This window comes from Cetorhinus maximus, chromosome 4 (genome assembly GCF_964194155.1).
Source record: "Cetorhinus maximus chromosome 4, sCetMax3.hap1.1, whole genome shotgun sequence".
NCBI classification, from domain to species: domain Eukaryota; kingdom Metazoa; phylum Chordata; class Chondrichthyes; order Lamniformes; family Cetorhinidae; genus Cetorhinus; species Cetorhinus maximus.
The window spans coordinates 19,296,662-19,320,642 of NC_135882.1; the positions used below are offsets into that span (position 1 = coordinate 19,296,662).

Consider the following 23,981-nt stretch of genomic DNA (forward strand, 5'->3'; position numbering starts at 1 on the left):
TTTTTTTAAAACATCAGTGCTGCCTTGTTACTGTCTCATCGACCGGTGGAAACAATTGATTTCTATTATTATTATTCCTTGATAATAAGGTCACCCCTTGACTGTAGTGGAAAACGTCCTAAAATAAGTCTTTTTCCATTCCTGTAACCTCTGATCCCGAGAAACATATTAGCCTGCACCGCAAATTTTCCATTGCTTTTTATAATGGATTCTCAAAATCTGTATCTAGTACTGCAGCTGAGGTATAACTAAGGTCTTGCTTTTATGTTCTAGATGTAAAGTCAAGAATTGCATTAACCTGTTTATGACAGTGTTCATGTTGCCACTCTTAATGACCTGTGCACCTGAGATCTAAGTTTGTTCTTTTATTCTACTTAAAATACTACCATTTGATGTGCATTTCTGTTTTACCTCTCTCTGCTTTAAAAATATATTACTTCACGTTTGCCTACATGGAACCGTATTTGTCATCTATCCATGTATCCTGTCAGCTTGCTTAGGCCAACCTGTAACCTCTCACTATCCTTATCACCACATATGATGGCCTCACTTTGTAACATCAGCAAAAACCAATATTCTTCCCTTTAATTATGAAATCCAGATAGTTTTATGATATTGTTAATAAGCAGTTCCAACACACCAGCCCTGTGGAGAATCACTGACTAGGTCTTTTCAGTCCAAGAAGCTTCCTTTTCCACCACTGTTTGCTTCATGTCCTCTAACTATCTGCCCATCTAGCCCCAACCTTGTGTTTCAATTTCTTGTACAATATCAAATGTTTTTTGAAAAATCCTATAAAACATATCTTCTGCACTTTTAGTTGTTCCCACTGTCTTTTTTTCAAAGAATTTCACAGTGGTTAAGCATGACATATATTTTAGACATCCATACCAAATAGCCCTATAACCACTTGTTTTGTCAAGTGCTTTAATAATTGTATTCTGTGTTATGTGCTTCACTAGTTTATCAACAACTGAAATATATAATTTCCTGTCATATTTAGTCCCCCGTCCCTTTTGAGAATGACATCACATCCCCACTCTTAAGTTCTCTGACAAAAGATTCCTTTCCGTAGACTTTTGGGGAAAAATAGTCTGCGCATCAGCTATTCCTTCCTAGTTTCTCTTGAGGCTCTATAGTGTAAATATCCAGATCCCAGTGATTTGTCTACACCTATCTCAAGTTTGTATAACTAGTTTTTTGTCCTTTGAATTTCTCTTTGAATAGCAACCTCTTCTAAAAGTTCTTCCACCCACCTCGTGATTCTGCATTTCAAGTATCCACATCTCCTCTCAAAACAGACAAAATACTTATCTAGTATCTCCATCTAGTATGTTCCATCTTCTCCACTTAAAGCTTGCTTACTTCATCTAATGACAGTCTATGTTTCCTCTTAATGTGCTTGTCTAAAGCCTTTATATTCTTCACATTTAATCATTTTCTCATTCCTATATTTTTGAACTCCCACTTATAAGGCTTTCTTCTACCATAATAGCTAAATCTGCACCACATGACGTTCCATTACCACGTTCTTGTCACTCTTTCGTCTTCTAATTTTCTTAATGCATTTCATTGTGTTGTGACACCATAAACTTGCCACACTCTAAATTACAAAGTCTGGGCCCTGGTTGGATTTGCTCAATCTGAACACCATCAGAGAGCGCCTCTGAAAAATTTGGGCTGGCATTTGTCAGCTTATTATCTCTGGGTAAGTTAAAATGTCAAGACTTAGGTTTGTCTTCAGTCATTTCAAAGTATAATTTCAAACTAGATGATCTTCTGTGGCATTGCATACAAGGAGTAAAACCAAATGCAGGCTGCAGATAAAATGGTGGTAGAGACATGACACATCTTTCTCTCCCCACCCACACCCCCCCAAATATCAAGTTATCATTGTTGCTACCTATTAATCCCTTATCCACTGAACAGTTTAACTCGGCAAATGTCCCAATCTCCCATTCTTCTTTGAAATACCCGCTGACCTGTTCTTCGCCCTCCTTTCCTCCCTTCCCATCCTTTTTTCCTTCCTCTGTCTCTCCCCCCTCTCACTTCTTTCCTCCCTCCCCTCCTTGAATCTCCCACTGCATCTGTGCACTTAACTCTTTTCTCCCACCCCAAAAGCCACTTGCTTTATGCTGGTAATGCTCATACTTTTTCGGGGAACCAACTCTGTCTGTCTATTCTTCCTTCCATGGTACTGATGCATATGTTGTGCGGAGTTGTGTGTATTTTGTTGCTGAGGAAAAAGAGTTGTAAAGTATGCATGTGGAATTATGACTTTGTTGTTTGTAGTGAAGTTATTGTAACTGAAAGCTTTAATGGAGCTTCTCTCAACAACATGCTGATTGTTGGTTCTTGGTTCTTTCTCTATATTGCTTCAGGTCGTGAAAACGGGTGGGACACCAAAGATTCCAGACTGTTTCCAGCGCACGCCTAAAAAGCTTACCATCCCAGACAAAGCAGAGATCCTTGCAGTGAATGTGGATTCCAAGGGTAAGTGCAGCAGCTGGCCATGCACTCCATAAATTTATCGGAATAGCTATTTTTTTTTTTGTTTTGCAAAAAATGGAAGACTTAATTATCAATGCCATACTTTATCAAGCTCTCACTTTGGCTGTAATCAGCTGAAGCAAATGTCAAAGTATGTTGTTAGTATAAATGTTGAGATCTACAAATGCTTAACTTCAACCCACAATTGTTTACTAAGGCCATTAGTGTAATTTCCATAGCACCATATTTAAGGATATTGATGTCCTGATAGAAGAGGGACTATCCTAGTTCTGTTTTGAGCAAGGAAGGGCTAAATGTGTGTAGTTGGCAAAATTAATTGACTAATACTTGTCAATTAATGACATTAGAAAATGTACATTACGGCATTAGGATTACACTGATGATTTACTAAAGAAAAATCTCTATTGGGCTGTCACTATCATAGAATGGTTACAGTTATAGAAGAGGGCATTTGACTGGTCATGTCCATGCCAGCTCTCTGAACTAGCAGCTCACCTAGTCCCATCCCCCCACCCAACCCCCACTTTACCCTGTATTGTTGCAATTTTTTTTTATTTTCCAAAGAGAGTTGGATGATTATTTGAAGGCCTTGATTGAATTTGCCTCCTCCACATTCTCGGGCAGGGTCCTAACCACATGCTGCATTTTTTTTTAAAAAAGCTTTTCATGTTGCCGTTCGTTCATTTGCCTTAAATGGTGGCCTCTGGTTCTTGATCCTTCTGCCAATGGGAACAGTTTCTCCCTATCTATTCTGTGATTTTGAACCCCTCTATCAAATCTCATCTTCTCCTCCTCTTCAAGGAGAACAGCCCCAGCTTCTCCAATCTATCCACGTAACGGGAGTTCCTCATCCCTGGAATCATTCTCATGAATCTTTTCTACACCACCGTCTGTACTATTTTATACCTGTTCTCTGTTTTAGAACTGTTGGAGCTCTCTGATGGCTTATGGCTAAACCTACATAGGGCTGAAATATATAGACCAGGCAGCCCTGGTCTTCATTGATCTCTTTGTGGGCAGAGTTTGGGGTGCTGACTTTGATATCTGCAACCCTGGAAGAAAAGCAGCCAGGACTTTTCTTCTGGGCACTATTTAGCAATTCCTTCAGGAAAGCCTTCGTGATGAGTGACAGTTGGAGTTGACTTGGCAAAAAGATGCCCTCTAGATTCAAATAACTCATCAACATGCACTGCATATGTGAAATATGACATTTGGTTACCTGGACAAGGCATTAGAAGACCCCTGGTATCCATGGATCTATACTGCAGCTTAAAAATTGAATTTTGACTATACCAGGAGTGACATTACACCTAAACTAGTCCAGCCTTTACGCCACATGATATGCATGTTTCCCAGGAGGAGCAACTGGAAAATGAACAGATTTCTTCCCTTGCCTTCCGAAAAGGTTGATTAGTACCACAGGGGTTTCACCTATCTTCTGGTACCTTGCTGAAACCGGCTCATGTCATCTGCAAGCCTGTTCAATAGTTATTGCCTGGTTATTTGAAAAATTGTTTGGGTATGTTAATTTTTCAATTAAAGCTAATGATCAGAATACAAAGAAAATAATTTATTTAACAAGACTTAGTCTAATTTAGACCAATTATTAGTTAACATAATTATGGGAAGTTTGTATTATAGATGGTCACCAAATGGAAGATGTGTAATTTAATCGTGACTATTATAACTACTCTCCCAGGTGTTCATACTGTGCTGAAGACGGGTAGCTGGGTACGCTACTGTATCTTTGACCTAGCTACAGGGAAAGCTGAACAGGAACATAACTTTCCTACAAGCAGTGTTGCCTTCCTTGGCCAGAATGAGCGCAATGTGGCAATTTACACAGCCGGGCAGGTATGTAGTATTTTAATTTTCTATCTTTTGCATGATCAGTTAAGCTGGTGGTTATTACTGGACTAACAAGCCACAGACTGTACATTCGGATCCCAACTCGGTAAGTTGTGAAACTGAACTCAATAAATCTGGTCATTTTTGAACAGAAAATAACACAGTACCAGGTTGTTGTAAAAACTGATTGGGTTCTTGATCACTCTCAGAAAAGAATCTACTCCCTGGTGAAACAGACTTGTGATTCTAATTTCCTGCTACGCAGTTGGCCTTAATGCCCTTGGAGCAACTAGGGATTGGTAAAAAAAAAATACAGCTTAGCCAGTGTCGCCTGTAACTGATGAACAAAATATCAATAAAAATCTGGATTATGCATCATCTTCACTTGATCAATCTCTGCATACATGTAATTTATTTGCTGGAAATCATTCGGTGGCGCTGTTTCTTATAAAAAACCTGAGCCCCTGTGTTGATGTTTTTATTCAATTACTTTCTTATACTCCCAACGTAGAAACTTGTGTGTGCTCATACAAGAAATGCATATAGTTAGCATGCAGATACAGCAAGAAATTCAGAAGGCAAATGGAAGTTGGCCTTTATTGCAAGGGGATTGGAGTACAAGAGTGAAGAAGTCTTGCTACATTTGTACAGGGCATGGGTGAGACCACATCTGGAGGTATACTGTGTGCAGTTTTGGTTTCCACATTTAAGGAAGGATGTAGTTGAATTAGAGGCAATACAGCGAAGATTCACTAGATTGGCCCCTGGGTTTTGGGGGTGGGGGGTAGTCCTATGATGAGACGATGAAGTAAATTGGGCCTATAGTTTTTGGAGTTCTGAAGAATGAGAGGCGTATTTATTGAAGCATACAAGATTGTGAAGGGGCTTGATAGGGTAGACGTTGAGAGATTGTTTTTGCTGCTCGGGGAAGCTCAAACTTGGGGGCACAGTTTCAGGATAATGGGTCGATCATTTACAACTGAGGTGAAGAGAAATTACTTCACTCAAAGGATTGTGAATATTTGGAATTCTCTGCCTCTGAGGGTTGTGGATGCTCTATCATTGAATACATTTAAGGCCGTGATAGATTTTTCGTGTCTCGGAATTAGAAGGTATGGGGAGCGGACAGGTAAGTGAATTGAAGCCCAAGATTAGCCACAATAGTGTTGAATGGTAGAGTAGGCTCGACAGGCCAAATGGTCTATTCTTCCGAGTTCTTGTGTTCTTGAATTTAAGACCATGTTCCTTACGATTGCACTATAGGAGGCCATTCTTAAGAGACTAAAACAGACATGGCAGATACCTAGACCTCCAACCCCTGCAGCCAATAAGAGAGTAGTGAAATTCAGTTGGCATAGAAAGTCTGAGAGAAAACTTTCCAGTATCTAAGGTGGGGCATTGGGTCATATTTGTTATTTAAATACATTTTCAAAGATTTGGGGACACTTGACTGGGATGATTTTACAGTTGGCAACGAGCAAGAAATTATTCAAATTAAGTTGTTTTTTTTCCTCTGTTTTTGTGCCTCTCCAACAGCAACTTGTATAAATATGTCTTTTAATATGATAAAATATCCTACGGTGCTTCACAGGAGCATTATAAAACAAAATATGACAACAAACTGCATAGGGGATATTAGGTTAGATGATAAAAATCTTTGTTAGAGAGAAAGATTTTAAAGATTTTCTTAAAGGAGGAAAGCAAGGTGGAGAGATGTAAGGAGGGAATTCCAAGAGCTTGGAGCTGAGGCAACTGAAGGGATGGCCACCAGTGGTGGAGCAATTAACATCAGGGGTGTTAAAGAAGCCAGAATTAAATGAGCGCAGATATCTCAGAATTGTGGGGATGACCGAGATTAGAGATGGGGGAGGCATGAGACCAGGAAGCAATTTGAAAGCGAGGATTAGAATTTTAAAATCAAGACATTGCTTAACCAGGAGCCAGTGTAAGTCGGTGAGCACGGGGTGATAGGTGAATGAGATTTCATGTGAGAGAGGACATAGGCAGCAGAGTTTTGACTCGCCTCCAGCTTAGAGGGTAGGATGTGGGAGACCAGCCAGGAGTGCATTGGAATAGTTGAGTCTAGTGGTAACAAAGGCATGAATGAAGTTGTGAGCAGCAAATGACCCGAGATGGAGTGAAATTGGGCAATGTTGTGGAGGTGGAAATAAGCAGTCTCTGATGGTGAGAATATATGGTCAGGCATTCATCTTGGGATCAAATATGGCACCAAGGCAGTAAAGTCTGGTTTAGGCTGGTTGTTACCAGGGAGAGGGATGGAGTTGGTAGCTAGGGAATGGAGTTTGAACTGGGCTACAGTCTTCCCAATATTTAATTGAGGAAATTTCTTCTCATCCAGTACTGATTGAAGGACAAGCATTTCGATAATTTAACAGTGGATGAAGTTGAGAGGAGCTGGTGCAGTAGTGCTGGATGTCATCAACATACATGTGAAAATAACACTGCTTTTGGATGATATCACTGAGGGGCAATATGTAGATGAGAAATTCAAATCTCCCAAGCGATTATTTGGCTGTGGGGTTGACTGTGAGAGGGGGTAATGTAACCAGTTTTGAGTTATGATAGTCGAACCATTGGAGAAGGCTTACTGGATCAGTTTGTTTGCTGCACGTCATTTTCATATGTTAGTGTTCCAAAGTTTGTCATAAGTCCTGAGGTTTTTATTTTTTGTAAACTTAGTCATTCATGGGCTGTGACCAACAAGGCCAGCATTTATTGTCCATCTCTAATTACCTTTAAGAAGAAGTTGGTGAGCCACTTTCTTGAACTGTTGCAGTCCATGTGGTAAATGTATTCCCACAATACTGTTGGAGAGCTCCAGGATTTTGACCCAGTGATGATGAAGGAACAGGGATCCATTTCCAAGTCTGGGTGGTATGCGACTGGAATGGTAACTTGGTGATAGTTGTGTTCCCATGTGCCCTCTACCCTTCTAAGTAATAGAGGTTGCAGGTTTGAAAGGTGCTGTTGATGAAGTCTTGGCATCTTGTAAATGGACACACTGCAGCTGTGCTGGTGGTGGATGGGGTGCCAATCAATTGTATGTTTTGTCCTGGATAATGTTGATATGAGTGTTGTTGGAGCTGCACTCGTCCAGGCAAGTGGGGAGTATTCCATCACACTCTTAACTTGGGCCTTGGTGGTGGTGGAAATGCTTTGGGAAGTTGGGAAGTAAGCCACTTGACACAATAGTTACTAAATTTGTTTAGGTAGTAGCATACTAATGCTGTTGGATCATGGGACAAGTTTTATAATCTGAAAATTTACATCTCTGCTTATTTTTTTCCCCCTCAGGTAAGAATATTAAGGTAGTTAGATTCCTTACTGAATGTAGGGAGCAATTTTTTTTCAGAATTTTTAAAATAAAGGTGACTGAAAAGAAGCTCAATTCCTATACACAAGGTTCTTGTGCCATGATCATTATCTAGTGTTGTTCGATTGTTCCCGTTTCTTTCTACGTGCTGCCTTTTGGTGATATCAACCAAAGACATGATGTTGGGCCCCAAATGGCAACACTCAGTTCTACGTCACTACCACCTGCCTCGACACATTCACTGGCTTTGTGTTGTCAGACTATTTGTCCAATATGAAGTTTTGGGTTAGGTAAAACTTCCTCCAATCAAACATCAGGAGGACCCAAGCCATTTTTCTTTGCACGTCCCCCCGACCAGAAATTTTGCTCCCTTGCCACTAATTTCATCTCCCTTGGCTACTGTGTAAGGCTGAAACAGATTGTTCTCGACCACTAGGTTCTCGTTGACCCAGAACTGAGCTTCTGATTCCATATCCTCTCAATCACAATGGCTGCCTTCTTACACATCTAAAATTTCCTGCCTCCATATCTTCTCAATTTATGTTCTGTTGGTTACCTTCAGACCCTATTCCTAATGCTCTCATAGGCAGTTTCCTGTCTTTACCCTACATAAACTTTAACATCCAAAACTTTGCTTACAAGTATTCTGACCTGCACGAAGTACCACTCATCCGTCAGCCCTGTGCTCACTTACCTACATTGTCTCCAGGTTCACCCACACTAGAATTTGAAAATTCTGATCCTCATTCAAAATGCTTCATGGACTCACCCCTCCCTATTTCTATAACCTCTGAGAACTCTACAATCCTCCAACTCTGGTCTCTTGTGCATACTCCACTCCCATACCTTGATTGGTGGTTGTGCGTTCCGCTGCTTAGGCTTCAGACTCTGCGATTCCCTGCTTAACCCTCTCTGCTTCTTCACTCCTTTCATGAGGCCCCCCGCCCCCCCACCAAAGCTTTCAGTCACCTGTTAATATTTCTTTCTTTGGCGCAGTGGCAGTGTTTTCTTAATATACTCCTATGAAGCTTAGGCATACTTCTAAGTTAAGGATGCTATATAAATGTGAGCTGTTGAACATACAACATTCCTGCTGTTAAACTCCATGTTGCATTCCCTGCTCAGAGTTAAAGGAGTTGTTCACAGATTGGAGGGATAGAAGGTTACTTGATTAAATGGGCAACAGAAAAGGAGGGTGTCCCCAGGTAATTTCTCTCTTCCCCTTACCAAGGGATGGTGGCACCTCTCATTCATTTATAAAGGCTGAACATCAGAAACTATGACCAAACGTGCAATAGAAAATCTGATATTTTTCGATGATGAACAAACCCCTTTTAATTTTTTTTTTGCTTTAGACTTGCTAGATTTAGACCTAATGTTGGTTTGTGGGTAGCAATGAATCAAGAGAGATGATATGTGATTTTAGTACAGATCTGAAGGCTGCTTTAAAAAAACCCATCTAGTGTCCAGAGGCTGCAACTATATTATGACAGTTAATGTGGCAGCATTGGTAAATGTTGATTGAAAAGTAGCCAAAAATTGTTAGTGGACCGGAAGTATGGATGACCTCCATTGTAGGTAGTATGGGTGACCTTGCCAGCTAAGATTTTTAATATGTGATGAGTATTTATGTTTTAATGGTAGGTTAAATATTTAACATACTGCCTTCTTTCAGGAAAATGATTTATTTTCTTAATGAATTGTCATGCTTGTACAAATTCAGCAGAAGTTTGCTATTTAAGAAGATGCTTTGAAGAGTTTGCTTGATTTTGTTTGAACTGTGAATGAGAGGTCATAGAGGCCTAGCTAGTGTGACATAAAGGATCATAAAGGAACAAGTTATCTTTTTGCTTGAAATTTTTAACCTTTATGTATATTTTGTAGCTTGGTGTGTTTGTGATGAGGGCAGTTCCCAAACAACTGAATCAGCTATGAATTGTGAATCCTGGGCAAATTTGTGTAGATTAAAAGTTTAGCATGTTCGAGAATATGTTTTGCTGATTGCATATTTTTATATTATTAGGAATCTCCCATCATTCTAAGGGATGGAAATGGCACAATATACCCAATGGCTAAGGATTGTATGGGTGGAATCCGTGATCCTGACTGGTTAGATCTCCCACCAATTACTAGCCTCGGAATGGGGATTCATTCTTTGACAAATCTTCCTGCAAATTCATCGATTAAGAAGAAAGCAGCTGTCATAGTAATGGCTGTAGAGGTAGGTTGATCAACATAATAAAAGGCTGACCACGTTTATTGGTGTTTTGGATTCATCACTGTTTTGTGTTAATGCACTAAATATTAATCCATAAAACACTTGGCTTAAAGCCAATATACCACATGTAATCTTCAGCTGAACCAATGTTGGAGGATATGGACTAGGCCACGTGGATATAATTTGGTAATTTTAGACATTCTGTCTTTTTGTATATAATACTTTTGGTCTATGATTTTGCAACCCAAATTGCTTATTCATATGGGCTGAATCCATTTCCTTCCCCACGCCTTAAGACCTCACTCAAATCTCCTCACTTCTCTGGAGAAAAACATCCCAGCTCTCCACACTTATTATGGTAATCAAGGACCTTTTGTCAATGAAGCTAAACTAGGGTTCCATTCAAGAACAGGACCATCGTCCCAGTGATGTTTCTCAGCTCTCTTACTCTTAGCGACCTGTATTGCAGCACAGGTCGCTAACTCCCAGCGACCCAAGCATCACCATACCTAGACGACGCTCCTAAGCAGCCCCAAGGTTGGTGCTCATGCCTGATGCCGGCGCCTCCCATTTGTACAACATTGGATTTATTTGCACTAAACTGACATCTGCCAGAAGTAGGCTTATTTCCTTCATGGATTGAGTGTGAATCTGGATTCAATCTCTCCTTTCTGAGATCACCCACACAAATCTTTATGCCATCCTCATCTAAATTATTGACAAAGATTGTAAACGGCAGCCACCTCAACAGCAATCGCTAGCAATCAGCCCCCAAATACAACCACTGTCATTAAATATTTGTCATTAAATTATTCTGAAGCATTGTTTTATGGAAGTAATTCCCCAAAATGTTAGAATTTCCATGCTACAGGGGCCTGTCAATAAGCACGAGATGAGCATTAAAACAGCATATGGATTTAAAATGCAATCTCCAATTTAATGAGTTGTTGTACTGTGTTGATCTACATTTTGTACATGATTTTTTTGAGATGAGAGGCTTTAGTTTGCCAGCAGCCTGTGATCCTACTTTCATTCACATGATTTGGGCTTCCAGCTTTAAAGATGAGCAATAAAAATGCTATCGTACAACATTGCATCAACAACTTGCATTTACGTAGCACCACTAACATACACTCATGTGAAGCACCTTGGGATTTTATCAGTGAAGAAAGCATTAGTAAACTGGTAGAATGAGTATGTAATTGGCAAATTAATTTAAACATAGGCAAGTGTGAAATATGAGATCTTGATGGAACAAATAAGGAAGCTTGGTGCTGCTTGGATAATAAGAGTCTTAATGTGGTAGAAGAGCAAAGAGATTTAGGGGTACAGATACACAAATCACTAAGCGTTGTGATGCAGGTTATAAGGCTATTTGAGAGGGGAAAAAAAGCAAATCCAGCACTAGGTTGGATGGAGGCGTATGGGGGGCAAGGGAGTGTGGTGAGTGGTGTCATCTCTCAAGGGATAGAATTGAAAAGCAGAAAAGTTATGTATAGAACCTTGCGGAGACCATGCTTGGGGTATAGTGAACAGTTTTGATTTCCACAGTGCATTGGAAAAGGTGTAAAAAGGAGTCACAAGGTTGATCCCAGTACTAAGAAGATATACCCAGTAGGAAAGGCTGAATGGGATGAGGCTCTTTTGTCTGGAAAAGAGATGACTCAGAGATTGAGGTTTTTACATTTATGAAGGGGTTTGACAGGGTAGATGTAATGAACTTGTTTCCACTTGTGGTAGAAACCAAAATTTGGAGCTGTAAATATAACATAGACTGCCTGATCCAAGTGGACTGCTGCTGTGTTTTACATTTTCTGTAAAATTTGACATTGAGCCACGTAGAGACAGTAGGGTAGGTAACCAAAAGTTTGGTCAGAGGCATCGATTTATAAGGATCAATTTAAAGGTTAGAGGTGTAAACATTTAAGGACGAAATTACCGGGCTTATAGCTAAACACCTAAAGGCACAGTTGCCGATGAAGAAGTGATCAGAAAAAAAACTGGAAATGTGCAAGAGGCCAGAACTGGAACAGTGCAGAGATCCCTGAGAATTGTTGGGCTAGAGCTGGTTAGAGATATGGGATAATGCCATGGAGAAGTTTGAAAGCAAGAATGAGAATTTTAAAATAAAGCCATTACTGGACTGGAGCCTATGTTGGTCAATACACAGAGGGTTGATGGATAAATGTGATTTGGTGTGAATTAAGATACATGCAGCACAGTTTTGGATGAGCTCGAGCTTGGGGCCAGCCAGGAGAGCATTGGAATATATGTAACAATGAACATAATGGGAGGAAATTTCTTCCAATTTTGGAACCTACCCATGTCTTATCGATGTGGAAATAGTTTTTAAAACAAAAATCCTGTCTCCCCTGAAAATCAACGTTCTTTAAATATTGTGCACATAAAAGTTTTAAGCAATAAAAATTGTTACTGAATATTAAAAACTAGCAGTCTTGATTGGCAATTGATCAAATTAACAAGAGAAGTTACCTTGTATTCAGCAACTGAATAAGAGGTCATTATCCAGAGGGTCTTTAAGTAAAATTGGTAATTTGTGGAATTGTTAATTCTATTGTAGCCTTTTTAATAAACTATATTTTTAACTTAAAATTACTGAGAGTGGAAATGCTTTCACTTTGCTCATTTTATTTCAAAGCTCATTGGTTTTAAAATGTAAAAAAAAACTTTTATCTGACCCATTTGGTTCTTTAAGTGCATCATGTTAGGCTTTTTTTAAACTTGTGTGGGGCTGCACTACAACATTGCACACAGGAAAGTTTACATGTACTACCTTCTGTACACTCAATACTTAGCTGGAGCTCCCTCTTAATTAGTCTTTAGTGTAATGATACTGAAAGATCTTTAGATTATACATTGTGTGAAAAAGGCAGAGAAATTTAGCGTGCGTGTATATATTATATACTCTTAACCAGGACAATTACTACCCTATTATGCATACTGTGAGCAAAACCTCTCAATGTAATTAACCATGCTTTTTTGTTTATCATCTTCTACAGAAGCAAGCATTAATGCAGCACATACTGCGATGTGATTATGAAGCCTCCAGGCAATACTTGATGAATCTTGAGCAGGCTGTTCTGTTAGAACAAACACCGCAAGCACTAAATACGTTCCTAAGCAATCGATGTGATGGGAACCGTAATGTTCTACATGCCTGTGTGTCTGTCTGTTTCCCCACAAGCAACAAAGAGACTAAAGAGGAAGAAGGTGAGTTAAAACTGTTCATATGATCTGTTATTTTAAGATAAAACTTTTTCGGTGAATGTGGAACTAAAATTTTCAGAAATATTGCTGCTTTAAAAATGATTGGTTTGTTTAATGTCTGTCTAGTCCCAACAGTCTCTTTAAAAATTGCACAGATTATTACAGGCATTTAGTGAGGAATACTACTCAAACTAGTCTTGGACATTTGAGGGATATGGGGATAGTGCGAGGAAGGTGAAGTTGAGGTGCATTGGTTGTTTTGAATGGCCAAGCAGGCTCCCAAGGCTGAATTATCTATTCCTGCTCCTATTTCTTATGTTTCCATAATACTTCTGCAATGAGGCATTCTACAACAATGTCCTTTCTTTTCAAAATGTTTGTTTAATGAGTGAAAAATTAAAACTTGACATGATCTACTTCTGGATTAGAGATCGTAGTTTCTTTGGCATTTATTGCCTCTCAGTTATCAGGATGGATGGGAGTATTTTAATTTTGGCCCCGTATCTCTCTCCTTCCTCTTAATTATTCAGCCCCTGAGTCACAGACTCAGTTATAATCACAGACTCATGGTATAAAAGATTGTGGCATTCCACATAGTTCAGCCTGAAACTGACAGTGAGTCAATTTGTTCAAGCCTTATTCTGGGATATTGATCATTATTATTCAGAAACCTTTTTGCCTGAGAATGTGAAGTTTGCTGCTAGTGCTGGGTTCATTTTTTTTTAAAAAGAAGCTTGACTGAAATTTAGGACTTCTGACATTCTATGCTCTCATAGGTTTATGGCTCAATGGGAACAAGATCTGGATAACTGAAGAGAATGACAAAACTCAATTATGTTTCTCCTAATTTAGAGCTGAATTTAGTATGGCAGTCTTGCCCTGCTGTTTTGTGGCATCTTGTGACATCAAATTCATGATTTGGAATACATCAATTCTATTGAATGTGACTCCTGCTAGAGGAATCAAATGAGGCTCGATTTCACTTTGTTTATATTCTGATCACCGGAAGTCATAATTGGAACATTAATAATAATGGTACAATTAAACTTTTGTCCTCACTCGCACTCACTCTAAAAGCTAATTTCCTTTTACGTAATCAGGCCCATGCCCCTATGATGTAACAATTAGGATCTTTAAAAATGCAATGAATGGGGGGCTTTGCCTCAGAATCAGTAATTGCCCTTTTACTAATATACTTTGCTCAGAAGTCACAAGTTGCTCACGTTGCATCTCTCCTGTTCACTAAGTGAAAAACCAGTCCCGTCAGTATCATTTATTTTTTCATTTAGATTCCTTTTTAAGAGCACTGACAAGAGGCCAACTTGAATTTTCCTTAAGCTGTGAGGAGGACACAATTTGCACAAGGATACAGATAGGTTAAATGAATGGGCATGAAGGTGGCCGATGGAATATAATGTGGAAAAATGTGAGGTTATTCACATTAGTAGGAAGAATAGAAAAACAATATAGTTTAAATGACGGTAAAACTATTAAATGTTGGTGTTCAGAGGGATTTGGGTGTCCTTGTACATAGAACACAAAGTTAACATGTGGGAAGAGTGTGAGGATTTTTCATTGTGTCTGGTGAGATGGAGGTGATAAAACGATACTTGAAGTGGAGAAAAATTTCGGGACTATTCAAAGAGCTGGCAGATGGGCAGAACGACCTCAGCCTATGCTGTATGATTCTATTCAAGCTAAATCTGTTAAATTTACTATAATTAGAATTTTGGAGAAGCTTTAAAAACGTAGAAACTAATAATTGACAAAAACAAAGATCTGGATCACTCAAAGGTTTGAAAATAATTTGTCCGTATTCTTTATAAATCCAATAAACCATAAGACATCTGGAAAGGCATTTACATGAGACAAGTAAATGTTGCTGCCTTCTCCACTGAACCCAACATTATCTTAGACGCAGCTGAAACCAATTTTAAAAAAAGATGACAGCCTGCAAATTTTACCCAGACTGTGACCTCTTGGCACATTGTCAGTAAAAACAAGTCAGAAGCACCATGGAATATTTTACACCTGACAACAGTGGTTCACATCTCACATACTCCGTTAATGCAGCACAGTCTGATTTAGCCCTAAGTGTTTTTTTTTTCAATTCTGACTGAAAGCATTTGGCTCACTTCCTATAAAACCTAATTTATTTTTGGCTTGCCTATTAGCGATATATTAAAAAAAAATTTAAGCTCTAATTTTCTGGTACCCATCCGACTGCTCTTCAAAGTTTATAATTTGTTAAAAGGCTCTCAGGTGTTCAACTCAAACAGTCTGCTGCTGAAGCTGTTGCAACTATTGTTTTGCCAGAGATATTGCTGGCTGAAGTTCATTTACAATTCTGTTGTCCATTTACATTCATAGCTTAAAAAGATAATATAGTACAAAAACTTTATAGATTTTAGCTGGACAACTCTTCTATGTTCATACTGAGCTAAATTTTAGTAATGCATCCTAATAAAATGTTATTGTAATTCATTTACTTAGCATAAGGGATGACCTGAGTGTTTTATCTCTGTGGGCCTTATAGCTATAAGCTATGGAGGCTCACTGGTTACATAGGAAGTTTATAAAACCATCCTTCTCTTAATTTATGCATATTTTAAGTTCCTGATTTTGGCAGATTTTGGCATTTATTAGCGGGGGTTTATCCAGTGAGGGTAAGAACAGTCAACTAAGTGTACTAAGAACAGTCCTTTTATAAACCTCCAAGTGCACAAAATTAAAACAAAAATGAACAAACAAGAATCAGGGCAGGATTGTTTGGGCTTGGATTATGTAGACTATGATTCACATATATTAAAATTAATGGTTTGAAGGTTATTATTTAATCTGTACCTGTTTGATAAGGAAAGACTTTGGCCAGACTATAATTGGCAGAACTACACTGTACAGGTATCAATGCTTGCTTAATTACTTCAGTTTTTATTGGAGAATCAAAATGTCATGTAGAGTAAACCCTGCTCCACATCACATTTTGATTCTCCAACGTTTTGTTGAAGTAATTTCTGAAGTAGTTGAAGTAGTTTTTCAAGTAATTAAGCAAGCATTGACACCTGTATGGTACAGCTCTGTCTCACTAGATTATAGTCTGGCCAAAGTCTTTCCTTATCAAACAGGTACGGTTTACATAATATAACTTTCAAACCATTACTTTTAATACATTTCAGGTAATTGGTCATTTAATGTGACACAGTCTTTAAAGCTCTCAACTTTTCCACACTCCTTTGTTTAACCGTTTACCTGGCCAAGTAAAGGGCTGATTCTGTCCATGCAAATCTGTTTTTATCAGTTCTGCATAATCTCAAAGCCGTGCAGACTGGCTATGGTTTTAAAATATATACTTTTCCATTCCTTAGCAAATATGTGAAATTTGTATTGACAATTGAAAATAATTTTCAGTGGGAGGAGAAGAACATGGTGAGTCATTTGGTATGTGTACTCCAAGAATCCTGAGAGCACATCCAGAATGCTGCACTGTTTCTCCTGAAAGTTGATCAGAGTTCATTGAAAGAACTTTGGTTGGATTATTCCATCTCCTTGGGAGGAAAGTGGAATGAGAGGAATGTGCTTTTGAACAGTTTTTAACAGCAAATAAATTTCATACCAAGCTCACTTCTCAATTAATTGCTGCACCTAGCAAATTTCAGGAGACTTATATTGGTGAATGAAGTGGGCTCTGAAATAAACTCTATTTGAGGTGTATTTTCAGTCTTGCTTGTGATTTGAATTCTATTCCTTTTGTATCATTGTTACTGAGACCTAGTGACTTAAGTATTTCTGTCCCACAGAAGCAGAGCGCTCTGAGAGGAATACATTTGCGGAGAGGTTATCTGCAGTTGAGGCCATTGCAAATGCAATTTCAGTGGTGTCAAGTAACAGCAGTGGGAACAGGACTGGGCCGTCTAGCAGTCGTAGGTATGTGCAAATAAAAGATAACTATGTCTGCCGACTAGAATAGATTAAATTTATGCACATCATCCAAATGCAGCGTGGACCTGACCCAGGTAGAGGTCTCTGGAAGCCAGAGCTCTGACTGAATATTTTTATTGGGGGTAGGGGTGAGAAGCTGGGGTAAGAAGAAAGTGTGCCAATTATTAGCATTCAATTCTTAGGGGTGGGATGATGAAAAAATAGTTGTTGAATAGTTCTGTAAGTGTAAATTTCTATTTTTTTCATTGAAACTTCAGGTTTCCTTATTAATTGAATGGTTTGGTGTTAGTTTCTGGAAAGAAAGGCAGCGCTTGCTTTTGAGTGCTTTAATGGGTGAAACTATCTCAATCTTGTTTATAAACCAGTAGCTGCTTCACACACTTGGACTGAAGGATAAGCTAATATGATTCCAACTTTTCATTTAACTTACAATGTATATATTGTGTGATTAGAATTCTAGTTATGTTACAACTGGTTTACATTTTAGCAAAAGCCAGTGACCTAATATCAAATGTCCCTAGCTAATGATCTTAGCAACTAATTGGGTCATGCTAGGAAATGAGATTTATTTTGGGGTTTAAAAAAAGATGTCTTACGCTAATTTCTCTGTCTAGTTTAAGATTGCGTGAGATGATGAGGCGCTCACTGCGAGCAGCGGGCTTGGGGCGACATGAATCTGGTGCTTCATCCAGTGACCATCAGGACCCAGTATCTCCTCCAATTGCCCCACTTAGCTGGGCACCAGATCCACCTGCAATTGATCCAGGTTAGAGTGTTTGCTGATTTTATGAAAACAATTTGCAGAATGCTAAATTCTGGTTAAAGTTTGAGCAACAATATATGAGGATTTGAAGAGTAATTTCACCATGAAATGGTTCTATCTTGGCTGTAATAAAATGAAGTTTCATTAGGTATTAGTGTGGATTTGCAAAGTAGACAAACTCTAGGATAAGAACTGTGCATCCCTGTAGTTAACGCACATATAATTTTGAGTGCATATACAAAAGAAAACATTTGATTTTGCTGAGGAGACAAAATGGCCAGATTCCCTTTCCATGCAAGCTCATGTATTTAGTTGTAGAAAATTTGTGTGAATAGCCATTTTGACCTTGACATTGTAACTAGTGTTCTCATACTTCTAGATGAAGTAAGAAGTGTCTGAATAAGAATGAAAGACTTATATTTATATAGTGCCTTTCATGATCATAGAACCGTAGACAAGTTACAGCACAAAAGGAGGCCATTCGACCCATCTTGTCCATGCCAGCCCAAGGACACCCAGGTGCCCTTTCTAATCCCACCTTCCTGCACCCGGCCCATAGCCCTGCAGCTTACAGTACTTAAGGTGCAGATCCAGGTACTTTTTAAAAGAGTTTAGAGTTTCTGCCTCCACCACCAACTTGGACAGCAAATTCCAGACACCCACTACCCTCTGCGTAAAAAAGTTCTTCCTCATGTCCCTCCTACACCTTCTGCCACTTATCTTGAATCTATGTCCCCTGGTTCTAGAATTCTCCACCAAGGGAAACAATTTTATCCTGTCCACTCTATCTATTCCCCTCATAATTTTGTACATCTCAATTAAGTCATCTCTCAGCCTTCTTTGTTCTAAGGAAAATAACCCCAACCTATCCAATCTCTCCTCGTAGCTACACTTTTCTAACCCTGGCAACATTCTTGTAAACCTCCTCTGCACTCTCTCCAGAGCTATTACGTCCTTCCTGTAATGTGGTGACCAGAACTGCACACAGTACTCCAGTTGTGGCCTCACCAGTGTTTTATACAATTCCAACATTATATCCTTACTTTTATATTCTGTACCTCTGCCAATGAAGGAGAGCATTCCATATGCCTTCTTTACAACCTTGTCTACTTGAACTGCTGCCTTCAGGGACCTGTGTACTTGGATGCCAAGATCTCTCACTTCATCTACCCCTCTTGGTATATTCCCATTTATTGTGTAATCCCTGTAACTGTTTGACCTCCCTAAATGTATGACCTCACACTGACCTCAGGACATCCCAAGGCACATTGCAGACAGTGAAATAGTCTGGAAGAATTCTAGTGTAAGAAACATAGGCAATTTACAACCCTACAAACATTAGGGAAATAAACTGATTTTGGTGTTAGTTGAAACAAAAATGATGACCAGAGCACCCTTTTGCTTCTCTTCTGTTAGTGCCATGAGGCCTTTTGCATTCACGTCAGAGTGCAGACAGGACCTTAATTTACAACATCTGATTTAAAAAGCCATCACCTTTGATAGTGCTGCGCTCCCCCAACACTGCTGTCCTTCACCTGAAATGTTAACTATTTCTTGCTCCATAGTTACTGCCAGACCTGCTGAGTATTTCCAGCATTTCCTGGTTTTATTTACTCCCCCAGTACTACACTGGCATGGCAACCTAAATTGTGTTTAAGTCTCTAGAGTGAGACTTTATCCTACATCCTTATGACTTGGGTGAGAATGCCACTGCTGTGCCAAGGAGGACACTTGTCCTTTCTACACAAAATAAGTTATAGTGACATATTGCTCAATTTACTTTTGATTGAAACATTCTTATTGTTTATTAGCATTTCACTCTGATTCTGGGAGCATATTTCTGGTCATATTAACTCAGTAGCTTTACGAAGCAAACCGCCTTCACTGTTTAAAATTAATATTTCTGTATTTGTGGAAGTTTAAATACTTTTCTATGCTCGGCAAGATTTGCAGTGTTTTCCCCTTTTTTGTTTAATCATTGGTGACTGCAGTTTTGGAATGATTTTCTTTGATGCCAAACTCTTTGGTTGTCAAACATTGTCTGTTGGTGCTGAGATCTGGTGATTAGTTTATTTTGTCAGATTACTTTTGGTGAAAGCCTATAAAAATTGAGAGACTTCAAAATAATCCAATGATTCTAAAGGACCTGGGGACACTTAGTGATATGATGAGGTGCTGTATAAATGCACGTCATATTTGTCGAGGGTCCACAGCCTGTTCTGTACAATATACTGGTATTGTGAATGGGTAAACCATTGGTGGATGGATAATATAGAAATGGGTTGATTTAACCTTTTGCAAAGTGACTGGAGTCAGGTATGTTGAAGAAGAATTACAACTTCAGAACAGGTAGAGTTCTTCATTGAGGTTGTTCAGAGAGCAGTCCAAAATCAATGCAACAATGGAATGGTGTTCACTCAAGATTGAGGAGAAGGTAATACCTTCTGGAGTTAACAACCTGGCCATTGTAATGAAAACCTCATACTGCTAATGACACCATTTGCTGGCACCAGAGCACAGATTCGTTGAGCATTAACCTTAGCTGACACGAATTGATAATTACCAAAACTGTGAGACTGGGTTGTGTGTAACAGGTCACCTCCTTCAGTTTTGGTTGAGTCTGAAAGTCTAGAGTTGTATTGGCAATGGAAAAAGCTCTTTTCTTTCAGATTTCCAGCATCCACACTTTTCTACTTTTCTCTAATTTATATGTTGGTTCCATAGTTCATGTATCAACCAAGTAAGGCATATGGGCAGGCAAAAAGTAATGTTGAATTACACAATGTAGCCCAAAAAGGTGAATGTATATGCAAATCTGAACTTTTCAAATGCAGGTATTTATCTGCCTACTAATGATTTAAATTAGTATGTCACTGAGTCAGGCATTTTGTGCCATAAAGGAAAACAATTGTCAATGTAATCAGCTTCATAAATTCTTCCTAACTCTTGGACTGGATATATAGCTTCTATATAGTGGATGTAATCCCAGGAATTTGGCTCTGTAGTAGCACCTGGTTTAAAATTTCAGGTATTCTTAAGCCTGCATGCCAAGGAATTAAGTTGTCCCATTTCAGTGAATGTTAGTTTACTTTGGAGAACAGAAAAGTGTTGGAAATTTTTTAAATGATATTAAAGTCTCATGACAATTTCTTGCACACTTTGCAAGGTAGAATGTGCTGTACTGCAGGAAGCTAGTTACATTTCAGAGGAGGCCTCTCAATAGTTGAAAAGAGCCAGGCGAAGAAGTGCCCTTCACTAATGTTTCCATTCCCATGCCCCAGCACTGATTTACTGACCCTATTACTGACTCTAGTTTCTATGTCAATGCCAAAAGGGGCCCAAAACACACTGATTAGTTGAGAGAGAGATAACTAATTCTTCTATTTTAGTAGAATAAGCTGAAGTTCAAAGGAATGATTATACAGTTAAAAATGTTGCTACCAAGGAACTTTTGACTTTGAAAGCTAGTTGCACGTGAAGCAGAAATATTGTCATGAACATTGCTGGGTTAAGGTTCTTCATTTGAAATGATTCAGGCTTGCTGAAAATTGTCTGTCACTCAGCAAAGAAGAGCTCCAACTTCAGAAGAGTTAGTGAATCAAGCACAATCCATTGGAGGTGTTCATCAAATGGGCAAAAATTAAACCAAAGGAACTTCGTCTTCTCAGGCTGTAAGGCTTGGATTGGGAAAGCTCATTGGTAGAACAAAAGAGCAAAAAAAAAAATGTGAAAATGATTTGTTATGGATGCTAGGTCTTGAACTCCACACTGAAGGGCAAGTCCAGATGCTGCAAGAGATTTGGAGGCAGACTAGATGTGTTGGAGTGTGTATTTTTACATTGGGATAGGTGGAAATTGCAGAAAATACTTAAGATTCTCTATAGCCCAAGTTAGCGACTAGTCACAGCTCTCAAATTTACCATGTTTGTAACCGGAATAGTCAGAAAAATTATCCCCACTGACGACAGTCATTCTCAAACTGTAGCATAAAAAGTAGATTCTGTTCTTAATTTGCTAAGCGTACTGGTGATTTGTGATCATCACTAATCACAACTGGATCCAAGAGAGTCTGGCCTTTATTGTTGCCTGGCTGCATTATTGTTCTGACTACCTAAGAACAATTCAGTTTGAACCTGTACATTATCCAGTTTGCCAAATTACACCACTTGTGCATTCTAGCCTGAGGGTCGCATCCAATTCTGAGGCTGTTCTGACATAATTGTCCCAGGATTCCTTCAACCTGGATGGAACTAATGCTTTACAGTCATAGTTTTGAGATGCAATCCAAGCACATTGTAATTGTAAATTGTGGTTTTGTGTAGCTGTGACAACTTCTCTCTGCTTTCAAATGCTGTTTTTGACTCTAGGGATAATGGCCTCAAAATGCATGGGTTCAGCAATGGCGATGTAGCACACAACCTGTTAAGTTTTTGAACAATATTGCGCTTCTACTGGGGCAAGTCTCAAAAATCAGTGACATTGTGGATGTCCATCACTGCTGCAATGAATCATGCCAAGAAAACAGTTTTCATTCTGTATACCCTATAGGAATGGCCCTGGTAGTGTTGGGACCTCGCCATTATCTTTGTGTAATAGCTCCAAGGACTGTAGAACTGCTGTGGTGGACATCTTGAGTAAGACTAAGATTTGACCACAATGAGTTGGCTCTCAACCTAGGGATGACCAGGATCTTAAATATTCAGTTATTTCAAGGTGGATCTATGGGCTTTATAGCAGTACTCAAATATAAGACTAAGATTTTGTTGCAGGAATCAATATAGTCCGTCAGCCGTGTGCTTGCTGTATGTTAGCTTCCTGTCCAGCAGCACTTTGATTTTACAATGCTCATCCTTTTTTGCAAATCACTCCACGTCCTTCTCCCTCCCTATCTCTCTAACCTCCTACAGCACCGAGATCTCTGTACTCCTTCAATTCTGGCCGTTTATGATCCCCAGTTTTCATCGCTCCACCTTTGGTAGCTGTACCTTTATCTGCCTGGGCCCTGAGGCCTAGAATTCCCACCCTAAACCTCTGACACTCTCTGCTCCTTTATGAAACTCCTTTAAAACTTACCTTGTTGCCTGTCCTAATATCTCATTATGTAGCTCGGTGTCAAACTGTTCTCGATAACATCCAAGCAAATGTGTTTTTGATGCTTTAAGGAAGTTACTGGTTTCCTAATCCCAATCTCTGGCCAATGCTGTTCTGTGCTTGGTTACCAAGAAGCTATAAGAACAACCAAATTCATTTTGTTTCCCCAACATACATCTCCCTCAAAAAAAAAAGCATGGCTTTAATTGATGATTGACAATGAGAGAGATCCTACTTGGCTACACTCCATGTGCAGCGTTGAGTTACACCTTGTCCTTCACATTTGGTTTAACGCAGCTGTTGAAATGTACATTAAGGTGTCGATTCATTGTGCTTTCCTGGAATTAGGTTGGGAATTGAGTTTTTCGATGCAGAAAGTTGAGTTTGGGAGCAATTAAAACCACCCAGTTTTCAGGTTGAGAAATTAAACTAATAATACAACACAGCCCCTGCCCCACAAGGCTTAGGTACAATAAGTATTCAAATGAAAAAATGTACTTATATAATAACTTGAAATATTGAAATTGGATCCTATGCTTTTGCATTGTTATATCTTAATTGACTCAAAATACCTATAATTTATAGCCTGACTTGTTGAAAGAGGACATGCTTTTTATTTTAGATATTTCTAGTTTTAGTCTCAATCACAATTTTCTCCCTAAGTATTGTGAGCATTTAAGGTGTCCACTCAGTGCTTTTCTATCTTTTGGGCATCAGTCATCTAGTGTTTTCTGGTTCACATGATTGACTTGTCTAGTCTTTAACCAAAATACATGTTATAATAGTTGTATGCAGTGAGTTTAATTATTCTTATTGTTGATAGGGTGATGAGCTATTTTTTGATTTGTTATCTGAAGTCATTGACCTCCATTCAGAACATTTTTTGTGTAGTTTGAAGCATTTTAGAAGTTTCTGATTTACTGCTATTTCTGAAAGATTTATAAACATGGGGAACAGGTTTCTCTTTATTTTTGGATCATTTCCTTCAGTACTTGTCTCTGGTATACATCATTCAATTTAAAAGCATCACATTTTGAAATGAGTACTCT

At 38.9% G+C, this 23,981-nt stretch overlaps 1 protein-coding gene across 7 annotated transcripts in view; it reads left to right on the forward strand.

Moving 5' to 3' along the window:
• The window catches only part of ubr5 (ubiquitin protein ligase E3 component n-recognin 5), a 150,465-nt gene that overhangs the window by 67,775 nt on the left and 58,709 nt on the right, over positions 1-23,981 (forward strand). For 6 of the 7 annotated variants that reach the window (XM_078540007.1, XM_078540012.1, XM_078540009.1 and 3 more), the window contains 6 exons: positions 2,382-2,493; positions 4,211-4,365; positions 9,717-9,914; positions 12,932-13,142; positions 16,937-17,063; positions 17,693-17,844. In XM_078540007.1, the coding sequence (XP_078396133.1) occupies positions 2,382-2,493; positions 4,211-4,365; positions 9,717-9,914; positions 12,932-13,142; positions 16,937-17,063; positions 17,693-17,844 (955 nt within the window). The remainder of the gene's footprint in view (positions 1-2,381; positions 2,494-4,210; positions 4,366-9,716; positions 9,915-12,931; positions 13,143-16,936; positions 17,064-17,692; positions 17,845-23,981) is intronic. The other variant, XM_078540008.1, reaches the window with a different exon arrangement.